Source organism: Littorina saxatilis, linkage group LG1 (assembly GCF_037325665.1).
Source record: "Littorina saxatilis isolate snail1 linkage group LG1, US_GU_Lsax_2.0, whole genome shotgun sequence".
In the NCBI taxonomy this organism is placed as follows: domain Eukaryota; kingdom Metazoa; phylum Mollusca; class Gastropoda; order Littorinimorpha; family Littorinidae; genus Littorina; species Littorina saxatilis.
This window is the reverse complement of record NC_090245.1, coordinates 15,015,023-15,040,069: the sequence shown is the minus strand read 5'-3', so window position 1 is coordinate 15,040,069 and position 25,047 is coordinate 15,015,023. Positions and strand designations below refer to the sequence as shown.

Here is a 25,047-nt window from a genome sequence, read left to right as displayed (position 1 = left end):
TGGGATCATCACATATCGTTTAACGGCCAGAGATCTGGCTGTGTTAAGTGTACTCCGCACAGCTTGCCTGAACAGTGTGGATTCAGTACGGAAGGGTTCCAACATTTCGCATTGTATGTCAGTCACAGTAATGAAATACATGCTGGAGAACAAATGATGAGAACAAAAACGACGAAAACACACAAGTTGGACGTGCTATCCATTCACCCACTCATTAATTCCTGTCTCGCACTTTGACTTTTTTTCTTCTAAAAATACAATATTCCTTCCTGTGTAAACTGTCAGGCATGGGAATTGTCCGCCGAAAGGCAACTTTCAAGTTCTGCCGAAATTGTTTTTTGTTCCGCCAAAAAAGCAAAAGTGTCCTCCGAACAAACAAATGGTTCTATAAACTGAATTTAATAGCAAACTTGGAGCTCAGATGACACCAAATTGCACCATTTGGGTTCTTTGGAGAAAAAAATCCGGGGAGGGGGCGGGGGGATTTTAGGATCAAGTGATAATTAACACGTGCGTATACGTCACAGATACGTCACCCGGACCCCCCTGTTAAGGCTAGGCGCTTTGCGCCGTCGACTTCGCTATTTCTTACTTTTTTCAATTCCCATGCCTGACTGTGTAAACTGTGTAAACTGCCTTGTTAGTCACCACAGACCCATCCAGGCTATTACGTGGTTGAGAGCATCCTTCCACTTTGACACATACCAACAACTCTGCAGTCAGACTGATTTCTGTGTGCACAGCGTGGGTAAAGGATGGCCAAATCGTCCGTCCGCCCGATCGCCAGGGGCGAGTCAAAATTCCGCTGGGCTAGTAGAAACCGCCTGCCAACTCGCCCGGCTGGCCAGTGACATTTCTGGTCAAATGCAGCACTTTGGGTTGTAATATTGAGTTTCAAAGCCATATAAACACTGCAGAAGCAGCAACTGTGGTAAGTACCGGGCCAGCGACATTTCTGGCAGTAACTTTCTTGAAGTTACTCGCCCGGGTTGCGAGTTAAAATTTTGAGATTTGGCCATCCCTGTGGGTGTATTTTTTTTCTTCATTTCTGACACCTATGTCAATTTACAAAAGAAAGTCGGCACATTTTCACATGATAATCTCAATCTGCACATAAAGCAGCTACCCTGTTGAGTTTTGGTATGTGTTCAAACGGAATGAGGCCATTATATCAGTCACGTGACAGCAGCGACACATCTATACATGCTGATGTACATGTACACGCTCGAAAGAATGTATCTTTAATAACAACGGGTCAAAACAAACAACAGCAACATCAAGACAGTTTAAAAACAATGCCGTGATACACAATTCATGAAAACAACACCATCTGCACCTCCTGTCCATCATTGTTTTCTGTTATTCCCATGTAAACAAATCTCATGGAAACTGCATGATCTCTTGTGCATTTAACCGGTCCTTGCGAACATTTGGGTTTTCCCCAAGTCAGCAGGAAAAAAATCACAACGCTTGGCCTAGCTTGCACTGGACTTGGGGGGGGGGGGGGGGGGGGGGTAATTAAAAAAGGTTTAATTTTGTTTTTTAAGATAATTACAAACACTCATTACCAAAATGTCTGATGATGATTTCACTTAGTTTTCTCTCTCAGGGCTGCCAGCAGCCTCTGACAATCGTTTTTACCAAGATTTGTTTCACGAACTTCATCAATGTGCTCAACAACTAAACAATTTAAGTCAGTGTGCAATTGTCAGGCTGTAAAGCCCATGCCTTTTCCCCAACAAAAACAATAGCAATAACAACAGCTTTAATGTCCATTGAAATAAGTATACTAAAACGGGAAATTGTCTTTGACGCATCTACACCTGCCTGTCAATGATTGTCGTCCGGCAGTGTTTGGCAGTGTAACTTCAACATTTTTCGGTTCTACCTCCTGTTTTTCAGTTTCTTGTGTCGCTCAAAACGTCACAGAACACCTCGAAAACGTTTTGATTTGACACACCACCAAAGGACAGAACCCTCTCACCACTGGCAGTGTCAGTTTGGCTAGAGATTTAAACTGCATTCTTCAACCACAGATGCTCTTCAACATACATCTATTGCAGAAAAGGGCCACACTGACGGAAACTTGATGTTATATGTGTTCGCCCTACAGTCTCAAAAGCAGTGATTGGCAGTAAGTTGTGCAAGCTGAACGTCTTCGTCTTATGTCGTACACACGTTTCAACTTAAGAATGATGTAGACGAGTCCTTTGAGCATAAATTATAGTCTTTGATAACCCAATATTTTTACAACCGTGTGATATGAGCTAACAAAACAATTGCATCACAGCAGAACATGTGATACCAGCGTAATGTCTTCAGTGATTCTGCACGAAGCCACAAGGGCCGAGGCGCACGAGAAAGTTTCCAACTGGGTGGGAGCCAGTCGCGGTGTTGGATTGGCTGAAATTGAGATTTATTGTGATTTCAACGAATCAGACCCTGCGGTTTGTTCTCTCCCGTTTGGCTGGCACCCACTTTGGGTTCGCTCACCTCAGCCCTGCTTCACACACAACCCCGAGCGGTCGACCTAATCCGACTTTCAGAGTCCGGTCACTTCGCAAAGCTTCTTGCACTGCTCTCCGAAGGCTCTATGCAAGGCCAGCTGGAGAGCAAAATAGGCAGCAATATCTCCCGACCACGGATATTTGGTGACAAGTTTAGATGAAGACAGCTCCATCCTATTTCAGGAGCCAAAGAAGGAAATCCCTCTTGCTTGATTTCATATATATATATGTCAGTCGACCTAGCATGATTTCATAACGTGATTTCTTCACCTAGCTCCACACACATTCAGAGTTGTACGCCTGATCAGACCGCCTTGATGAGTTCTCTTCATTTCGCCGCGTCACACACAAAGCTGAGATTTCGGCATCATTCATGAAGCGGTCTTTTCACCGAGCGTCACACACTGGCCTGGACAGTACTCAGAGTAGCCGGCCTATTAGGATTATTTGCATCAGTTTCTTCCCCGAGCTAGCTACACACACACCTCTGAGCGGTGGGCCTGATCAGAACTTCAGAATGTGGTCTCTGAAGCCGTGTTTTCGACCAGTCGACTGATCAGGGATTCAATCAGTGGTCCCTTCACCTAGCTTGCACACACAACTCTAAGCCGTGACTCTAATCAGAACTTCAGAATGTGGTCTCTGAGGCCGTGTTTTTGACCAGTTGACTGATCAGGGATTCAATCAGTGGTCCCTTCACCTAGCTTGCACACACAACTCTAAGCCGTGACTCCAATCAGGGCTTGAGAATGTGATCTCTCGGACTGTGTCTTCGAATCAAAGGTCTCTTTACCTAGCAACACACACACCTCTGAGCTGTTGGCTTGATCATGACTTCAGAATGTGATATCTCGGACTGTGTCTTCGAATCAAAGGTCTCTTTACCTAGCTACACACACACCTCTGAGCTGTTGGCTTGATCAGGACTTCAGAATGTGATCTCTCGGACTGTGTCTTCGAATCAAAGGTCTCTTTACCTAGCTACACACACACCTCTGAGCTGTTGGCTTGATCATGACTTCAGAATGTGATCTCTCGGACTGTGTCTTCGAATCAAAGGTCTCTTTACCTAGCTACACACACACCTCTGAGCTGTTGGCTTGATCAGGACTTCAGAATGTGGTCTCTGAGGCCGTGTCTTCGAACAGTCGACTTAATCATGACTTCAATCAGTGGTCTCTTCACCTATAGCTGCACACACAACTCTAAGTGGTTGTTTGATCATGACTTCAGAATGTGATCTCTCGGACTGTATCAACTTTGAGCAGTCGACTGAATCAGGAATTCAATTAGTGGTCTCTTCACACACACCTCTAAGCCGTGGCTGTAATCAGGACTTCAGAATGTGGTCTCTCGGGCTGTGTCTCAGTTTAACTTTGAGCTGTCGAGCGAATCAAAACTTCAACATGTGGTCTCTTTGCCTAGCTACACAAACAACTCTCAACAGTCGACCTGATCATGACTTCGGAATGTGCTCTCTCGGGCTGTCTCTTCACCTAGCTACACACAACTGTCGGCGTGATCATGACTTCAGAATATGGTCTCTGAGGCCATGTCTGAGGAAGTCTTTACAAACCTGCTCAGCGCTGTGAGACTTGAAGGAAAGCGTAGACAGGATGGTGTGTTCAGAGTCACAAACAGCCGCTCTGTCGATGAACTCTGGTAAGGAATGGAGACCCTGTATCCCTATGTTGACGTCACGACCTGCAATCAGTGAGAAGTATGCGGTCATATCATGACGTCAGCATTAACATTTCTAACTGTAAACGTTTTGTTAGACATTCACTCTAAATGTTCATATTTATTTACGTTTTTAGTTAAAATTAACATTCCTGAAAAAGCCACCACATCACTCTATCAAAACGCAACCCAGAATTCTACAAGACGTGTCAATGTGGTTTGAAATAGGCTACAGCTGACAAATGTGGGCTTATTCAGCTAAAAATTACGAACTGGGGTTAAGGGATGGGGGAAGAGAGAGAGAGAGAGAGAGAGAGAGAGAGAGAGAGAGAGAGAGAGAGAGAGAGAGAGAGAGAGAGAGAGAGAGAGAGAGAGAGAGAGAGAGAGAGAGACGCTGAGAACATGAAAGACAGACGGGCAGAAACTAGAGAGAACAAGTCGCGTAAGGCGAAAATACAATATTTAGTCAAGTAGCTGTAGAACTCACAGAATGAAACTGAACGCAATGCCATTTTTCAGCAAGACCGTATACTCGTAGCATCGTCAGTCCACCGCTTATGGCAAAGGCAGTGAAATTGACAAGAAGAGCGGGGTAGTAGTTGCGCTAAGAAGGATAGCACGCTTTTCTGTACCTCTCTTTGTTTTAACTTTCTGAGCGTGTTTTTAATCCAAACATATCATATCCATATGTTTTTGGAATCAGGAACCGACAAGGAATAAGATGAAAGTGATTTTAAATTGATTTGGACAATTTAATTTTGATAATAATTTTTATATATTTAATTTTCAGAGCTTGTTTTTAATCCGAATATAACATATTCATATGTTTTTGGAATCAGCCAATGATGGAGAATAAGATAAACGTAAATTTGGATCGTTTTATAAATTTTTAATTTTTTTTACAATTTTCCGATTTTTAATGACCAAAGTCGGGGATTTCATACCCAGGAACTCTCATGTCAAATTTCATAAAGATCGGTCCAGTAGTTTAGTCTGAATCGCTCTACACACACACACAGACACACAGACACACAGACACACGCACATACACCACGACCCTCGTTTCGATTCCCCTTCGATGTTAAAATATTTAGTCAAAACTTGACTAAATATAAAAACGATGCGATCACAAACAAAGGAAAAGAAAAACAGACAAACTTCATTTCCAGCACACACAAAAAGAAGGAAATAGGCGACAGCTGTCTCGTGAGACCAAATGTCCCTCCGGCTACCCGGCTTCGAGGAAGACGCGGTCCGTCCAGTGCATCGAAAGCAAATTTCAATCATTTCATTTTCAAACAGGCCAGAGGGGAAAAGAGCCGGATTATCCCTTCTGACATTCGCATGCAACCATCTAAAGCACGGTGCATTATTTCCACTTGATTGCTTGGCCCAAAATACAAACACATCCGCTTTTGGTGGGATCTGTGACGACCTTCGCGAAATGAAGAAAGAGAAATGTACTGGCAATCATGCTGAACGGGTAACATTAGTCATTACTGACGAGAAGCTGCGACAGTGGTAAGATGTATCTCTATATCGTAGCTTCAGTTCGCAACGATGACGTTCTTGCCATCAACTACTGAGTTTCTTCCCAACCCCCCCCCCCCCCCCCCCCATCCCCCCTTCCGCCACCACAAAGGTGTCAGCGTCCTGGAAGTAAGCAGCTGTCTCTATCTGCTTAAAGGGCTTGTACTCAGAAAAGAACTACTCTAACAACGACCCTTAATCCCTCAGAACATCACGTAAGCTGTCATTTATTCACATGTGTGTAGTACGTACGTTGTAAAACCTGGCCTAAAATAATTTCGTGACAAACATTACAAATGAGATATTCTGAAGATGTTTCTTTTATTCCGGGACGTTCCTCCCCCCTCCCCCCCCCCCCCCCCCCCCCTTACAAGAATTTCGTGACAAACATTACAAATAAGATATATATTCTGAAGGTTTTTATTGCGGAATTTTTAAACCTTTTATTATCTTTTTTTTATTATTTGAAAGAAGATCAATATTTTTTATCCTGCGCAAGTCACCTCAAAGATTTCACCGGTCACTTTATATCTGCGCGGATGTTTTTAACACCTGACCACCACAAAGGTGTCGGTGTCCTGGAAGTGGGCGGTTGTCTCTACTCGCTGGGAGAGCTTCAACTCAGAAAAAAAGCCTCCCCCCAACCTCCACCACCTAATCTTTAATTCAATTATGAAACTTGCTTTCAACTCTTCTAACCTGTGTGAACGTACCATCCGGCCACAACCCCCCCCCCCCCCCCCCACCCCCCCCCCCCCCCCCCCCCTTCACCATCACAAAGGTGTATGCAGTGTCCTGGAAGTAGAAGGTTGTCCCGCGCTGGGAGCGCTTGAAATCAAAAGGAACCCAGGACCCCTTGCACACACACGCACGCACCCTCTCCCTCGATCGCCTCTCCCTCTCTCTCTCCCTCTCTCTCTCTCTCTCTCTCTCTCTCTCTCTCTCCACTAATCCAATCACAATCACAAAACCTGCCAACAGGCTAGATTTTTTAACTTTTACACAGTTGACCTGTCTTACCTGTGTGGATGTTGTAGCACCTGGCCGCCTCCCCCTCGGCCACCACAAAGGTGTCGGTGTCCTGGAAGTAGGCGGCAGTCTCCACGCGCTGCGAGAGCTTGACCTCGAAGAGCCGAGGACTGAACTTCATGTGCTTGAGGGCGAAGGCGTCGCCCAGGGAAGACTCGCTGTCGCTCTTGTACGTGTTGAAACACTTGAGGAAGATGTTGCGCATCATCTGGAAGGAAAAGAGAGAGATAGGCTTAGTTGGTTTGTGGTTGTGGTTGTTGTGGTTGTTGTTGTTGTGGTTGTTGTGGTTGTTGTTGTTAAGAGGGGGGGGGGGGGTGTGTTCAATTATTTGAGGTAGACTAGAAACATTATCAGGACGTGGAAAAGGGGTGACTTATAATTTCGCTTTGTGTGTGTGTGTGTGTGTGTGTGTGTGTGTGTATGTGTGTGTGTGTGTGTGTGTGTGTGTGCTTGTGTGCGTGAGTGTGTTTGTGTGTGTGTGTGTGTATGTGAGAGATAGGGGGGGGGGGGTAGTTTAGTCTGTTAGCTGTTAGTGCTGAAACCCTTGGGGAAGGTGTTGCGCACAGTGTGGAGGCTTCCTTATGACCTGGGTGGTTATGAAACGTGTTGTCGGTGTTTGTGTTCAAACAGAAGAGGAATATATTGGAGAGACGGAGATAAGGACAGGGGGGGGGGGGGGGGGGGCTTAGTTGCTTTGTGTCCAGGGTAAGAATAGTTTGTAGGTAAATATGCAGTGTGATTACCCGGCGGCTGAGGTGAGGGGAGGGGTAGTGTATGTATATATGTATGTGGGTAAGAGAGAAAGAAAGAGACAGAGAGACAGAGAGAGATAGAGAGAGAGACAGAGAGAGACAGAGAGAGAGAGAGAGAGAGAGAGAAAGAAAGAGAGAGAGAGAGAGAGAGAGAGAGAGAGAGAGAGAGAGCTGCCGGCAAGGCAACAGAGAAGAGGGAGATTTGGGGGAGGATTTGAAAGAGAGACAGACAACCCCAGGCGTTTAAAAACACAACGTCATGCAAACAAACATAAAGCAACTTGTGCGAAAAGAACTAAGTTCACCGCAAGGTAAGGAGAAAAACGCGTCAACAGTGAAATGTTGAATGCAGCGTATAGGTGTATGAGAGCGGAACAAAACTATGTTGCAGCCATGCAATCCCCCTATCAACAACAGTTAGCGAATGTGGCAGCAAAAAGCCAGGAAAGCAGCATGCACTCGATTCTTTAAACAGCGAAAAGACACATGCCATACATCATTTAAGTGTTCGGAAAGAGGATTTCAGGATTATGGCACAGAGAGGCCGGGGTTGAGAGGGTGAAAAGGGGTGGGGGGGGAAGGGGGGGGAAGGGGGGGGGGACAAAGAGTAAGAGAAAGGGAGGGACAAAAAAGAGGAGAGAGAGAGGGGGGGAGAAAGAGACAGAGACAAAGAGAGTGAGAGAGAGAGAGAGAGAGGAGAGAGAGAAGAGAGAGAGAGAGAAAAGAGAGAGAGAGAGAGAGAAAAGAGAGAGAGAGAGAGAGAAAAGAGAGAGAGAGAAAAGAGAGAGAGAGAAGAGAGAGAAGAGAGAGAGAGAAGAGAGAGAGAGAGAGGGAGAGAGAAAAGAGAGAGAGAAGAGAGAGAGGGAGAGAGAAAAGAGAGAGATGGAGAGAGAGAGAAAAGAGAGAGTTGAAATAGAGAGATAGAAAGAAAGTGTGTGTGTATGACTTGTGTGTGTGTGTGTGCTTGTGTGTGTGTGTGTGTGTGTGTGTGTGTGTGCGGTGTGCGTGTGTGTGTTTTCGTGCGTGTGTGCGTGCGTGCTTTCATCACTTCTCTCAGCCCCAAATGGCACTTTGATAGCTGGAACTAATTTGAGTGAAACATGCCCTGAATTGAAGAGAACAAAGGAACCTTGCGCAAGAAAAGGCCAATGTGGGTGTTTTTGTTTCACACAACGCATAGATCAGTCTGCAAACATCTTCAGTCATCAACAGCAAATCATCACTGAGTTCATGAACCTTTATCTAATTGCACATTAGCCCACATTTGCAAAGCTCACGGGACGAGAAATGTAAAAAGCGAACTTGTAACTTGACAGGCTAATGGATTTCTACGGCACATTATTACAGTCATCAACAGCATGCCCCGAGCTGAAACAACAGAAACAGATCCGATGAACTAAGAACACGGGTAGCACTTCTAGCTTCTCTGCGCCTTTATAAACTAGGCCAAAGAATTATTGCAGCAAATTTCGCACCCAAATCAAAACATTAATTCCCGTGTCATTTCATCCAAACTTTACATGCCAGTGAAGGCCGTTCACTTGACTATCTGGATCACCTTCCGGATTAAAAAATTTTTTTTTACAGGGATCACGTGACCGCCGCTCAAATAAGGGTACCCTCAAAATCGACTGGACAAAAACGGAAGGGCCATATTAAAAATCAACAAAACATCACAATAGGCAAACCTTTGCAACTTTTACATACAAAAAGAAAGCCAAATTAATGATCTACACAGAAAAGGTTGTTTTGTTTAGCTAGCTTGCGTATTGCGTTTGCTATGCTATTCCTACTGATGCAGGTGTCGATCGCAAGAGCGGTCAAAAACGGGATGTTTTGGTCATATTTTAGGAGTATTGTGACAAAAAACGCTGTATTTTCACAATGACTTGGAGGATTGATTTGAAACTTACAGAATATTTTACTGAGAGTTGACCTCTTTCCTCTAAACTCCCGTCATGACTTTATTGTATTGGCTGGAAAGATTGACTCATAACCGTACTCAGCTACGCAGCAAGTGCTCGATTTGAGAAAGGGCATCTCTAGAGATTTGCCGGCATCGAGTAGACCTCTTTGCTTCCAACTCCCTTCTACTGTAGTATGGTTGGAATGGTTGACTCGCGCGGTCATTTCGGCTATGCAGCAAGAAGAGGCATCTCTTTTTCAGTTCTGTAACTCCAAGGATCTGCGTAGAGGAAGTAGATCGCGTGGTGTACAGAACATTTCAAGAATGATTGACTCGTCCAGCATACGTAATGCCAGATTATAGCACTCCGTATTGGAAAAAAAGAGAGTGGGAGGGAGAGGGAGGGAGAGAGAGGGAGAGAGAGAGGGAGAGAGAGAGAGAGAGAGAGAGAGAAAGAGAGAGAGAGAGACAGACAGACAGACAGACAGACAGACAGACAGACAGACAGACAGACAGAGACAGACAGATAGACAGACAGACAGAGAAAGAGATAGAGAGGTAAAAACAGACACTGAAAGAGACAGACATAGAGGAATCAAAGTGCACCTTCTGATCCCTTTTCCCAGTGCTGTGACACACACACACACACACACACACACACACACACACACACACACACACACACACACACACACACACAGACACACACGCGCGCGCGCACACACACACACACTCACACGTGCGCGCGCACACACACACACACACATAAAGTTGAATGTATATTGACACTGATGGCTCAGTCAGCCTAACTGACACGATGACAGTCAAGCAGTAAACACCATTCTTGGTGAAACAGCAAAAGCATGTTGCAGCATTGCGTAATATTTGCTAGAGAAGTGAAAAAAGCATGTTGCAATATAATACTTTTTAATATTAAGTCGAGAAAGGATAACAATATACTGCATGCTTGTATAAAAAAACCACCTGGAGAAATAACAAAATCATGCTGCAATATTGTGTAATAATGACTGGAGAAATAACAGAAGCATGCTGCAGTGCTGTGCAATAAAAACTAACGATCCACTCTGTTCTGATTTTTATTGGTCCGTGTGCAATGAGCAGTTTGCACTCCCGAGAAAAAAGCGAAAGCATATTCTCCGGTGCACGTGAAGAGCAGAACACTTTCTGATGAAAGACAATGCCTCGGCATCGAATAATAATAAAAGGGACAGTTTATTGACATTCTCTGGTTTTCATGTTGTTCTGTCGTAACTTCCTTTACATGTTCATGACGCGTTTAAGGGCGTAAAGGAAATGGACACTTCAAAACATGGCAGTTTTATACAGTACTTATTTTTTCTTCGGGATAAGCATCTTAGAACTCAGCATAAAATGTTTCAAGTCAGGCAAGAATGAGCCACTCTAATATATATATATATACGACTGTGCAGCCAAACTTTACCTCAGTTCTCCTGTGTCTGACTACTTAAAATACCCCGAGAGAGTGTCAGTCAGCACTTACTTGCATTCTAGCACACTAATGCAGACGTTCACTTCATTTACGATGCGCAGCAAAGAGATGTGTATTACCTCCTTCACGTTTCTGTGCAGAAAAGGAATACATATCCAGGGATGGCCAAATCGTCCGCCCGGTCGCCAGGGGCGAGTCAAATATCCGCCGGGCTAGTAGAAACCGCCTGGCAACTCGCCCGGCTGGCCAATGAAAATTCTGGTAAAATGCGAACCTTTTGGTTGTACTTTAGGGTATTAAAGCAATATAAACACTGCAGATCAACTTTGGTATGTACCGGGCCAGCGACATTTCTTTCTTGAAGTTACTCGCCCGGCTGGCGAGTTAAAATTTTGAGATTTGCCCATCCCTGCATATCCCCGTCGAAGAACATATCCAGAGTTAGGCATTGTTATAGTCCTCCTGTAACTGCTGACTTAGGCTCAACCAGAGCACAACCATTTCGATTTCTTATCAAAGTAACTTGAAATGGACTGAAAGAACTGCACCGGTGAATCTATCAAAGTCTTCCATGCGTTGTTTGAGATGTTCCCAAACTGACTAAAAAAATCTGTAAGTTGCCAAGCCCACAACTAGCAAAACACATATATAGCACTCGAAACGTCTCATGACCTACAATTATCATTCCGACATAAAAACTGCAAGTCGCCTGTTCATTTTGGTGCTTGTTATTTTCAGAAGGCGCCAGAGATTATTTTGCCAAACTTTCACTTACTATCAGACAAATGATTTGGCGCAGGCAATCGGCGAAAACGCCTTTTCTTATTTCAAATCGCCGAAAACATTGCCATCATGTCGATAGAGCAACCGAAAACTTTTTTTCCGAACGGGGAGAGGTAACACTAAAAGAGTGCCTTAAAGTTCCAAAAATGGACAAAACTGGTATGACTTGATAAAAGTCGCTTGTTCATTTCAATGCATTTTATTCTCTCAGTTGCCAGGAGATTAGTTTCCACATAACTCTAACTTACTCTTTTTTGCACATGTCGCATGCACTTGGAGCGCTTACGTCCCTTTGTTTCTCAGACAGCTGAACACGCTTATTTCCCTTCCCTATTGGATCTACCGTAGCCCAGTTTACGTTTCTTTTCACATACTTTTAACAAACAAAAGACGCAAACAGTGGAAGACACAGAGAAAAACAAGTACAAAAATGTATTCCGCCATATAGCATAACAGCCATTGGTATTTCTCCAGAGGCAAACTAACAAAGTACTCACGGATCTATCCAGGACCACCCGCAATGCCTTGACCAGTGGCGACTCGCACTTGGGGATGAGCAGAGACATGTAGCGGTGCCTGGAGGTGCCGAAGATCTTGAGGGAGAACCCCTGGTGACCGTCCACGTCCAGGTTGTCGGCCCCGTAGGCCGTGAGGTCGAAATGCAGGTTGTTGGCGCAACGCTCTCGTAGCGGTATCTGGCACAAGCCGGGTCTCTCCAGCGCTGCCACCGCGCCGTAGTATCTGGTTATATATACATGATAATATACATACACCTGTTCATTATATACAAATGATCATATACATGTGTATATAAATACACATGTGTATTTCTGTCAGGTATACGCCCAACGGGTTTAAGAGAAAAGATGGCACGAACGTTAAGATGCGTGGCTTCGGAAGGCACAGTCCTCCACGTGCATGTAGACGATTCGGCTTACCATCTCACATCTGGCCAGACTTTCACATCGGGCGAGACCGTCTCTCCATCGAGACACATACGAATCATCGAGACACATACCAATCATCGAGACACATACCAATCATCGAGACACATACCAATCATCGAGACACATACCAATCATCGAGACACATACCAAACAGCTACAGCCTCACTACTTCTTGTGCAGAATGGGAGAGGTTTTTTAATGAAATAGTGTCAGAATCAAAGAGACATGACAAACAGCAGCGCTAACCCGAACCTTGGTGGGATAGAGAGCGGTCACCTGAGTGTGTCTTCATGTATGTGTGACTGCTGCGGAGCCGTTTGAGGTCCAATGAGAAATGTGTACCTACCTGCAAGAGTGCTGTATGTACTCATCGCTGATCCCCAGGTGGCGTACCGTCTGACCGTTTGCCCCGTCACAGGCCAGCACCAGCTTCCGCCCTCCTATACTCTCCAGCTCTTTACACGTGTCCCGCGTGAACTGCACGTCATACACACAACTACTGTAATGACGTCATATGTGAAATCGTGTGTCATACATGTATACATTGACTAATGACGTAACTAAAGAACTAGGGTTATATTAATGACGTGCATGCATTATGACAGTTGTTTTATCACACACACACACACACACACACACACACACACACACACACACACACACGCAGTGACGTCACATGTATGCTGATGGCTCGAGGATTGCGAACATAATGCCCCCCCCCCCCCATCCCAACCCCACCCCGCTCCACCGCCGCCCACCCCACCACACACAAAGTTTCTTATACTCAGTCACTTGACGAGCTCAACTGAGATCACTGAGTAGGGTAATAACATATATAAGACATACGCTTTATTAACACTTTTTCGCGCGCTTGTTGCACCACATGCTGTTATGCCAATACAACAGATCTTCCGGGTGAAGGACACAGCCAGGCACCGACTGGTGTAGAGAAAGTAAAGCTATTAGGAGCTGCGATAAATCCATCAATCAAACTGTAAGAGATTTGAAATAAAGAAGATCCGTAGTTATCCTTATTAATCTCCTTCCAGATTCTTTATATGTGCACACGCACACACACAGTCAATCATCTGACTCCCGCTCAGAAGTTTAGGAAAGCAGAGAGAAGATTAGAAGAATTTGTAGTCTTTCACCAACTCATTCTTTCCAAACAATAGCCAATGGTTTAATTAGAACATACAAATTGGTTTGTTTCTGACATAGCAAATATCAACTCATTCCTCAAATTCTCAAATACTTTCTTGCTTACAATAATCAATTCATGACCTTTTGAAACTCATTCATTCATTGTCCACGACCTTGTGAAACTCACTCATTCATTGTCAACGTCAGAACATATTTACAAGGACAAGAAAGCAAATAAACAAAACATAACTTTTACGTTATGTAGAGGTGACGATGTAGCTAGCCTTCAACCTTACGGCCTCCATCGCACCCTCGCCACTCTGGCACCACCCCGCACAAGTCAGACTGGGGCGGCCTGTTACAAAATATAACACCCTACTGTAACAACTAACAATATTCAAAAACACCAACCGAGCACAAGGAAATTATACAATTCCGAAATTATTCAAATACATAAGTCATGTCCGCGCATACAAAAGAAATGTTCAAGTTCACACAAAACTAGCAAAGTACCTCATCTTCCAATATGGCGGCACCCATACAAAAGTCCAAGTCATCCCGGCAATGTTTCCCGGTTCCAAGGTTGACATCAAGATCAAATGTTTTCTTGCAAAGTTGACATCAAAACCAAGAGCAGGTTTTCTCATCCGAGAGCCCAGGTCGAATGACTTTCAATTGTCAGGCAGTTTACAATCACAACTCACAAAATCAGGCGGTTGCGATTATAACGTGAACAACTCGCACAGTTGTAAATTCACGTGCCGCGAACCCAGTTTGACCGTCCGTAGCTAACCATGGAATTTTACTGAACTGTTAAAAGTTTCCACTCTCAAAGTTAAACCACTCCTGACAACCTCTTTGTATTACAAAAAGCACTAGTTATATCCCTTCTACTATAAACACCATAACCGCCATTCATTACATCACCCCTTTCCCCGATTAAAAAAAAATGTGAACCCAAAATGAACATTTTTTTTTCAAAAACTGTACAAATATAAGTATTCCAGTAACAAGACAAATTTTTTAAATACATATATATAAAAAAACACCACAAATAGATTAATAAATAATCACAGCATAAGGAAAACATTTATTAAATACTCTGTCCGTTCCCAAAGAGTGCAATCAGTTTACAACCAAAAGACAGTGCCATCCACCAAAAAAGTGACGAAAGCCACGAGGCTGTCCTTAAACATGAGCAACAATGGCAAGCATAATAAACCACATTTACGCCGCCGTGTAGATAATCACCCACTGTGTTAATCCACAATAGTTATACTCATGGACATTCAGCAATTTTCGCCTATTACTGAATGCAATAACATTGACGTTCTTGGTACCAAAGATCGCCAATAAAGTTTGAGTAGCCCCCGCTAAACTCAATACAGTAAACCTTGACTACAACACAAAATGGTACTAGCATCAAAAATATCCAAACAAATTTTTCCAGCCAGATTAAAAAAAATAATCACAATGTGAAAAAAAAACAAGAACTAAATTAAATTAGTTCTTAATACATACACAGCATATCAACACTCACAGCACAAAAAGTATTGTCCTTGTTGATTGCAGAAAGTTTTTTCACTGTCCTTTCAATCATCATGTTCCATTCACTTCGTCAAGCGTGACAACACATCAGCTTCAAAATTCCTGACTCCAGGAATTGGCACTACTGTGAATGAATACTCTTGGAGAGACAGAGCCCATCGCAACAGTCGGCCGTTGGCAGTTTTGGACTGTCGTAAGTACGTCAACGGTCTGTGATCAGTCTCAACAAAGAAATGTGAGCCAAACAAGTAGCGATGGAATTTGTCAACTGCCCACACCAACGCTAGGCACTCTCTCTCCACAGTAGAGTATCTGGTTTCTCTTTCCAGCAGTTTCCTGCTGGCATACAGAACTGGATGAAGGACGTCGTCATCATCAGGCTGCATCAGGGCTGCTCCAATCCCCGTGGAGGATGCATCCGACCGCACTGTGAACGGCCTGGAAAAGTCTGGCAATCTCACCAGTGGTTCAGACGACAAAATTTCTTTGACCCTGTCAAAAGCCATCTGACACTCTTTTGACCAACGAACTTTGTTTGGTTGGTTCTTCTTTGTGAGTTCTACCAGGGGGGACACAATAGACGCGAAGCTTGGGACATAGCGCCTATAGAAACTGATGAGCCCTACCAATGACCGGACTTGTTTCTTTGTGGTTGGGACAGAGACATTCAAGATTTTGGACACTTTGGAGGGAACTGGACGCATGCTACCCTCCCCAACTATGTGACCCAAAAACTCAATAGAGTCAAACCCTGCCTCTACTTTCGACGGTCTCACAGTCAACCCATGTTTTCCCAGTTCTGTCAACAGTCCGTCAAGTGCCTCTAGATGCTCACACCAGTCTTCTGTGGCTACAAGTACGTCATCAAAGAAATGAACAGATTTGAACCTATCCAGATCCAACATCTTCATCATCCTCGCGAAAGTACTTGGTGCTGTACTCATTCCGAACGGCATCTTCTTGAACTGATATAGACCTTGAGGGGTACGAAAAGCCGTTTTTGCTCGATCCGACTCTGCCATCGGAATTTGCCAATAGCCCTTAGCCAGATCAATCTTCGTGAAATGCTGCCTGCCCTGCAATGAAGCAAACAGAACTTCCGGATCCGGTATTGGCTCAGCGTCAAACTCCGTAATCTTATTGAGGTGTCTGAAATCGATGCAAAAACGAGTACTTCCGTCCTTCTTCTTGACTAGAACAATAGGAGACGAGAACGGAGAAATAGACGGCTCTATTACGTCTAGATCTAACATCTTTTTCACTTCTTCTTCAACCACTTTCTGAGACTCAAATGGTAACGGATACTGTTTCACATTGACCACAGCACCTTCAGGAATCCTCACCACATGCTGCACTAGGTCACAAGTACCAGGCAAATCCGTCATTTTGTCCTGATGCTTCTGAAACACCGCCTGCACTTTTTGCTTTGCCTGCATAGACAAGTCAGGACTATAGACCACATCATCTACATTCTCAGTCTGAACTGTGGGAACTGACTGTAGTTTGACTTTCTGAATGTCTACCTCCTCTACTGCACTGGACCCACTGATCACTCCCAATGAGGCAACAACTGGGTTCTGACCAACATCTTCATTCCTAGACACATACTCCCTGAGCAAGTTGACATGGTACACTTTCTCGATCCCAGGTGAAATTTCTACAACATAATCACATTGATTCAGTCTTTTGATCACCTGAAATGGACCTCGCCAGCGTAGTATCATTTTGTTCTTCTCAGTTGGAAGTAAGACTAAGACTTTCTTTCCAGCGAGTATCATTCTTGGCTTCTGAGATCTGTATGATCTGTTCTTCTTTGATACATTCTGAACAGCCTTCTGTGCTCTACTAACACTGTCAGCCAAGACCTCTTTCAAATCCTGCACATACTGTGACACTGGAACCTGCTGATTCTCCCGACTGCTATCGGTCCACGCATGATACAGCAGTTCCGACGGTCCTTTTGGGTTTCTACCGTACAAAAGTTCAAAAGGTGAGTACCCTGTAGACTCCTGTGGGATTTCTCTGTATGCGAACAACGCAAAAGGCAAATATCTATCCCAATCCTTAGGTCTATCTGCCATCAACTTCTTCACCATGGACTTCAAAGTTCCATTGAACCTTTCACAGAGACCATTCGTCTGGGGATGATAAGGAGTCGTGTGCAACTGCGATACCGATATCAATCTCATCACCTCTCGCATGACATCAGATGTGAATTGTGTACCTAGATCTGAGAGAACCTCATCTGGTAAACCCGTCCGGGTGAAAATTCCCAACAAAGCTTCCGCTACTGCTTCTGTGGTCGTTGATTTCAAGGGTACTGCTTCCGGATAGCGTGTCGCAACATCCACCAACACCAAAGCGTACTGATGACCACGAGCTGACACTGGTTTAATCGGACCAATCAGATCAATGCAAACTCGGGAAAATGGGACTTCTATCACAGGCAGTGGTTGCAAAGGTGCCGAAGGAACTCTACCTTTGGGAAAGGTTTTCTGACAGATATCACATGATCTGCAGTAATCCTTGATCGACTGCCGATAACCGGGCCAAAAGAAGAATGCGGACACCCTTTTGAACGTACTGTTCGCGCCTAAATGACCACCAAACAAACCGTCATGGGCAGTGATCAAAACAGACTCGCGCAAGCGTTCAGGAACAACTAGCTGCCAAACCACTTCATCGTTGACCTTGGAGTAGTACTTTCGATATAACAACTGGTCCCTCACAACAAACGACACCACACAACCAGACGACTCTTCCGATTTTCCTTGGCCAACTTTCTCGAACAGATCATGCAACGTTTTGTCATCCCTTTGCATTTTGGACAGTTTCTCAGCATTGATATCAAGTTGGGGAACTTTAGCGGTCAACAGCGGTCTAAAAGGACGTTCTTCTCTAGCTTTTTGACCTCTTGTCTGGACTGCGCTAGTAACCTCGACACATCCAAATGTACATCCCTGTATTCTACCCAAAATGACGTCACATACTGGATTGTCGATCACACATGCCTCAACACTTCCAGAAAAGTATGGTGTATCCAGACTCACCATCGCAATGGGTAACCGAACCAAATCCCCACTGAACTGTCTACACACCTGTACCTTCCCAGTAAACTGATCATCTCTCACTAGGGACTTCCTGACCCCAACCGTGGAACACCCACTATCCAACATGACCGTGACCTCACTACCATTTAAGGTACCTTCACATGTCTGAATAGACTCGGGAAGTTCATCACTACCTGAAAATCCTACTGACGCCACAGACTGCTCGTCTTCACTACAGCTGGACTCTTCAACAGTGACAACGGATACTGAAGCAGTATGCATTTTTTTGGGACAATCTGCCAACTTGTGCGAAGTATCTTGACACCACCAACACTTCCTCTGATAGTTCTGACCACCTCTACCTCTACCAGCTTGACTAGCACCTCTGCCACCCTTATTATCAGGAGAGCTTTGTTCTGTCGGTGGGTTTGTGTCCGCCTGACTATTCTTCTTAGAAAACCTGTGACCACCTCGACCACCTGACCCTGAATGACCTCCTCTCCCACTTGGAAGACCGACATTAGCCAACAGAGGATCACTAGAACCTTTTGCTGCTAGGTTTTGACTAGGATGTGCTTCCCTGTATCTCTCAGCTGCGTCTATCATGGTTTGAGCGGTAGTATGCTTGTCTTCTTTCAGAAAAGTAACCAGAGACGACGCACAACTAGACAGAATCTGCTCTCTGAGCACCAAGTCACAGAGCAAAGCGAAATCTGTGCCAACTCCAGCCATATCTGTCCATCTAGTAAAAAATCTTCTCATGCGGGAGAAAAAGACATGCATGGTTTCACCAGATTCAGGTTTGCATGAGCGAAACTGCGTTCTGAAACCTTCTTCAGTACATTTGAATCTCTTCAACAAATGCGCTGACAGTTTGGCATAGTCATTAGTATCTTCTACTGGTAACTCTTGAAAATAATTCAGAGCACGACCTCTGAGTAGAGTAGGCAAAATCAAAGCCTTCTCATCCTTTGACCACTTCAAGCTAGCTGCGTGCTTATCGAAGCGATACAGATAACTCTCAATGTCATCTGATTTATCATCAAAATAGGGAATCTTGGGACGATTGGCCAACTTATTCTTGCTTGCTTTTTCAACCAACTCGTCTGCTCGCAACTTTGCCTCCCTGTTCGCCTTTTCTTCTTCAATATCGAGACGACGATTTTCAATTTTAGCTTGTTCAGCTAACTCTCTCTCTTTAATCTTAGCTTGTTCAGCTAACTCTCTCTCTTTAATCTTAGCTTGTTCAGCTAACTCTCTCTCTTTAAGCTCACGTGCAGCAGCGAGTTCTTTTTCTTGTAGAGCAATATCATTTTCTCTTTTCAACAAAGCTTCTCTTCTTGCTGCTCTTTCCTCACGCAAACTATCCTCCACATACTTGTTCAGTGATGCACCATCTTTTCCTAAGGCTTCACCCTCCACCTTAAACTGCGCTACCAAAGCTTGAACCTCTTCTTGAGATGCCATCGTGAACAAACCGCTATCACTTAAGCAAACTATGACTATCCTCTACATAGAATGCTAGAGGGCAACACCAAGACTTAGCTTTGACTAACGTGAACACAATAGTCCACTAAACTTTAGAATTTACCTGACTTCCTCAAGTTCAGTACTAAAGTGACACAGTCTAGGAAACCGATCAACCGAACTTCAAGGGGAAACAATCAATACATTTGAAACTAGGCTCCGCTCAAAAACTTGGCCTAGGAACTAGACATACCCCCATTCCCATACACTTATGAATCAAGGCATTGCTGACCCACAACTATTTACAAACTGTGTACACGTAAAAGGGAAAATTGATGTGTCATGTATTATTCACTTGTAGGTAAAACTAACCTACAGGGCGCTTCATGTAAAGTAGGGGGGAAAAAATAACCTACTCACAAGCAAGAACCAACACTCAAAGAGACAAATTATTCTCAAAAATATATAGAATGTTAACTTGAGTGTCAGATAAGCAAATGACTCACTCCTGTCCAAAATATGTCGTTCAGTCAGGCACAGGATGCATCCGTCCACAGACCAAGGAGCTCCCTTCACAGGCAGATGACAAGGATGTCCATCCTCCAGACTGCATGCATCAGCATCTGCGCAAAACCAAACAACACTTCAGCACTACAAGTCAATATTATAAAATAAGCCTAACTGCACTCAAGGGAACGCACCAAAAAAAAATAATTAACCTTCAAAAATTTTCCAATTAATACAACCGCAAGCTCGCCAATGTAAGAGATTTGAAATAAAGAAGATCCGTAGTTATCCTTATTAATCTCCTTCCAGATTCTTTATATGTGCACACGCACACACACAGTCAATCATCTGACTCCCGCTCAGAAGTTTAGGAAAGCAGAGAGAAGATTAGAAGAATTTGTAGTCTTTCACCAACTCATTCTTTCCAAACAATAGCCAATGGTTTAATTAGAACATACAAATTGGTTTGTTTCTGACATAGCAAATATCAACTCATTCCTCAAATTCTCAAATACTTTCTTGCTTACAATAATCAATTCATGACCTTTTGAAACTCATTCATTCATTGTCCACGACCTTGTGAAACTCACTCATTCATTGTCAACGTCAGAACATATTTACAAGGACAAGAAAGCAAATAAACAAAACATAACTTTTACGTTATGTAGAGGTGACGATGTAGCTAGCCTTCAACCTTACGGCCTCCATCGCACCCTCGCCACTCTGGCACCACCCCGCACAAGTCAGACTGGGGCGGCCTGTTACAAAATATAACACCCTACTGTAACAACTAACAATATTCAAAAACACCAACCGAGCACAAGGAAATTATACAATTCCGAAATTATTCAAATACATAAGTCATGTCCGCGCATACAAAAGAAATGTTCAAGTTCACACAAAACTAGCAAAGTACCTCATCTTCCAATATGGCGGCACCCATACAAAAGTCCAAGTCATCCCGGCAATGTTTCCCGGTTCCAAGGTTGACATCAAGATCAAATGTTTTCTTGCAAAGTTGACATCAAAACCAAGAGCAGGTTTTCTCATCCGAGAGCCCAGGTCGAATGACTTTCAATTGTCAGGCAGTTTACAATCACAACTCACAAAATCAGGCGGTTGCGATTATAACGTGAACAACTCGCACAGTTGTAAATTCACGTGCCGCGAACCCAGTTTGACCGTCCGTAGCTAACCATGGAATTTTACTGAACTGTTAAAAGTTTCCACTCTCAAAGTTAAACCACTCCTGACAACCTCTTTGTATTACAAAAAGCACTAGTTATATCCCTTCTACTATAAACACCATAACCGCCATTCATTACACAAACACATTAACAAGTTTTCGGTCAATATCTCTTCGCGCTTCAAGCACAGGTCGACCCTCGGTAAAACTGACGCGGCCAAAAAACTCTTCTCTCAGGTTTTTATTATTATTCTCGGATTATTCAGCGTCAAGTTATTAGCGGTTCACCCTCTTCTTTGTGATGTTCCATTATTCTATTATTATTCAGTGTCAGGTCATTATCAGTGTTACCCGCTTCTCTGTGGCGTTCCATTAGTCTAGTTTTACAAAGTGTTATGTTATTACTGGTAACACCCTCTTCTCTGAGCGTTATCATTATTCCCATATATTCAGGGGGAAAAAAAAGAGGTAAAAGCCATTACCATCATATTCATTCACCCTCTCTCGATGAGATACCACGCGATACTATGGATGAACGGAGATGTAAGCTAATCTTATCATTTGACTCGGTGTTAAATCATTACAAATATCAGCAATTTCCCTGCGATTTTTCGCTCTTCTCGTCCAATTTAAATATACTCGCGTTGTTCAATAAATATTACGTCATTACCGATATCACCCCGATGTCTGCGATTTCCCATTTTTCTCGCGACGCCTATTCAGTGCAAAACGTGCTTTTCGGCATGATATTATAGCTGATATCACCCTCTTCTCCACAATTGGCATTACTTTGGTCTTATTCAGCCTTAAAAGCCATTACCGATATCATCCTGATATTACCCCCGATTTTGGCAACTTGTTTTGTTTCTGTGGTTTTCAATCATTCTCGTGCCACTTAAAAACGTGTTTTCGGCATGGTGATATTACAGATATCACACTCTTTTTCTACACTATTCCATTGATCATAACTGTCGTGGTATGTGTCTTTAAGCCATTACCGATGTCATCCCCGATTCTCGGTATCTCGACGTTCCCTCTGCGGTTTTCAATTATTCTCGTGTTTACCTTAATCGTCGTAATTCCACATGGGGGCGGGACTTGCAAATTTCGCATGAATACCTGTGATCTTTATTGGCGCGTGTTTCAGTAATGCAGCTGATTCCTCTCTTAAAGCATTAGCATTGCATCTGGCTTAAACTGACATCAAAACAGAGGGCGGAGAGAGGGGGGGGGGGGGGGAGGGAAAAAACATCGATGGAGCTTGTGTCTGAACTGAGTTTTGTGTGGAATATCAAGCGTGCATGTAAAGAGTCTGCCAGTGGCTGTTCAATAAATAAGCAAGGACTTTGTCCCCCGCGCTTTATGTTGACTTTGAAACTGTGATAAATCACTGGAAATAATTCAGTTTCCATGGAAACTTATGCACACACACACACACACACCCACCCACACACACACGCACACACACACACACGCACGCACACACGCACACACACAAACACACACACCCACACACACACACACACACCCACCCACACACACACACACACACACACACACACACACACAAGAAATAGGCAACACTCGATGAACGCAAAAAAAAAGAAAGGGGAAAAAGGCGAAAAGAAAGAAAATATCTTTATAAAAGTGCGAGTATAAAAAGGAGTTGAAGCTAAACAGAAATCCGCTGCATTATATGGAATTATCACAAAACATACGACAGAATGTTTTGCTTTTTCTCGTTCATTTCCTTTTTGTATCCACGTCAAGCTTTTCATCCTATAGCTCAAAGCAAATAGTTATTTTTTATTTTTTATTCAAACTCAAAATAAAGCACAGCCACGTATACCAATACTAGGTTCGTATTACTTTGAAACGACAGTAGGCATGCATTTCGCCTTCTCTAGTCCATTCACTTTTATCTATTTGAAGCACTTCTACTTCTTATTCCCTCAAGCTCACGGCTACGTACATACACCATTGAGAGGTTCGTATTACATTAAAAGGACACTTATATTGAAAATACAGTCGAACCAGTCTATAACGACAAGTCAAGGGAAAGACCAAACGTGGTCGTCACAGACAGGTGGTCTCTGTGGAAAGGTGCATTATCTAGAGGGGGGGGGAGGGGGAGGAAATCGTCTGGGATTCTTCGGATCAGTCGTTGTGGATAGGTGGCTGCTTTCGTGAGGTTTTGGCAAGGGCAGGTTCGTCTGTATCTTATTAAATCCATTTCAAAGCATCCCATTTCACCCCACTAGATCTGTGTATTCAGCTGCGCAGCTGCGCAGCACGAGCGCTGTTCGTCCTGGAACACAGAAATAGCCTCGGCTACTTCTATTCAATGGCCTTCTACAGACTGTTGAGAGAGAGTTCATCCTCGTGGCGGCATGGTTATCTTCAAATCATCATCTACACCGTCAACGGGAAACAGTGGGAAGCTTGCATTTCTGGGCGCGGTTTGTATAAGTGTTTACATTGAATCTTTCCTAGTTGTATGTTGAATGCAGGACAGGACACAGAGTGAATGAAAGCTCTCTCTGTCTCTCTCTCACTCGATTTATCTCTCTCTCTCTCTCTCTCTCTCTCTCTCTCTCTCTCTCTCTCTCTCGCTCTCTTTTCACTCACCCACTCACTCACTCACTCTCTCACTCACCGACTCACTCACTCACTCTCTCTCTCTCTTTCACTCACTCACTCACTCACCATTCTCTCTCTCTCTTTCTCTCTCTCTCTCTCTCTCTCTCTCTCTCTCTCTTTTTTTCTCCACCAAAAGTGCCGATAAGACACAATTTGGGGTTATCTTCCGGCCAGAATGATGAAAACGCACTTGTAGACCAACATAGATAGAGCACGATGATAAATTAAAAACAAAACAAGACAAACAAGTCGCGTAAGGCGAAAATACAACATTTAGTCAAGCTCAGTCGAACTCACAGAATGAAACTGAACGCATTGCATTTTTTTGCGCGAGACCGTACACTCGTAGCATCGTCTGTCCACCGCTCGTGGCAAAGGCAGTGAAATTAACAATCCAGAAAAGCGCAGTAGCGGTTGCGCTGAGGAGGATAGCACGCTTTTCTATATATCTCTATTCTTTTTAACTTTCTGAACGTGTTTTTAATCCAAACATATCATATTATATGTTTTTGGAATCAGGTACCAACAAGGAATAAGATGAAATTGTTTTTAAATCGATTTCGGAAATTTAATTTTAATCATAATTTTTATATTTTTAATTTTCAGAGCTTGTTTTTAATCTGAATATAAAATATTTATATGTTTTTGGAATCAGAAAATGATGAAAAATAAGATAAACGTAATTTTGGATCTGTTTATAAAATAATATTTTTAATGACAATTTTCAGATTTTTAATGACCAAAGTCATTAATCAATTTTTGAGCCTCCAAGCTGAAATGCAATACCAAAGTCCTGCCTTCGTCGAAGATTGCTTGGCCAAAATTGCAATCAATTTTATTGAAAAATGAGGGTGTGACAGTGCCGCCTCAACTTTTACAAAATGCCAGATATGACGTCATC

The 25,047-nt window shown here is 43.5% G+C and overlaps 1 protein-coding gene across 1 annotated transcript in view; it reads right to left on the bottom strand.

The window, feature by feature from the left end:
• Positions 1-25,047, bottom strand: part of LOC138962674 (uncharacterized) — a 40,038-nt gene continuing 14,991 nt past the window's right edge. The window contains exons 2-5 of the mRNA XM_070334593.1: positions 12,952-13,082; positions 12,156-12,399; positions 6,738-6,954; positions 1-4,211 (exon numbers count right to left, since the gene is read on the bottom strand). Coding sequence (XP_070190694.1) covers positions 4,030-4,211; positions 6,738-6,954; positions 12,156-12,399; positions 12,952-13,082 — 774 coding nt within the window. The 3' untranslated portion in view covers positions 1-4,029. The remainder of the gene's footprint in view (positions 4,212-6,737; positions 6,955-12,155; positions 12,400-12,951; positions 13,083-25,047) is intronic.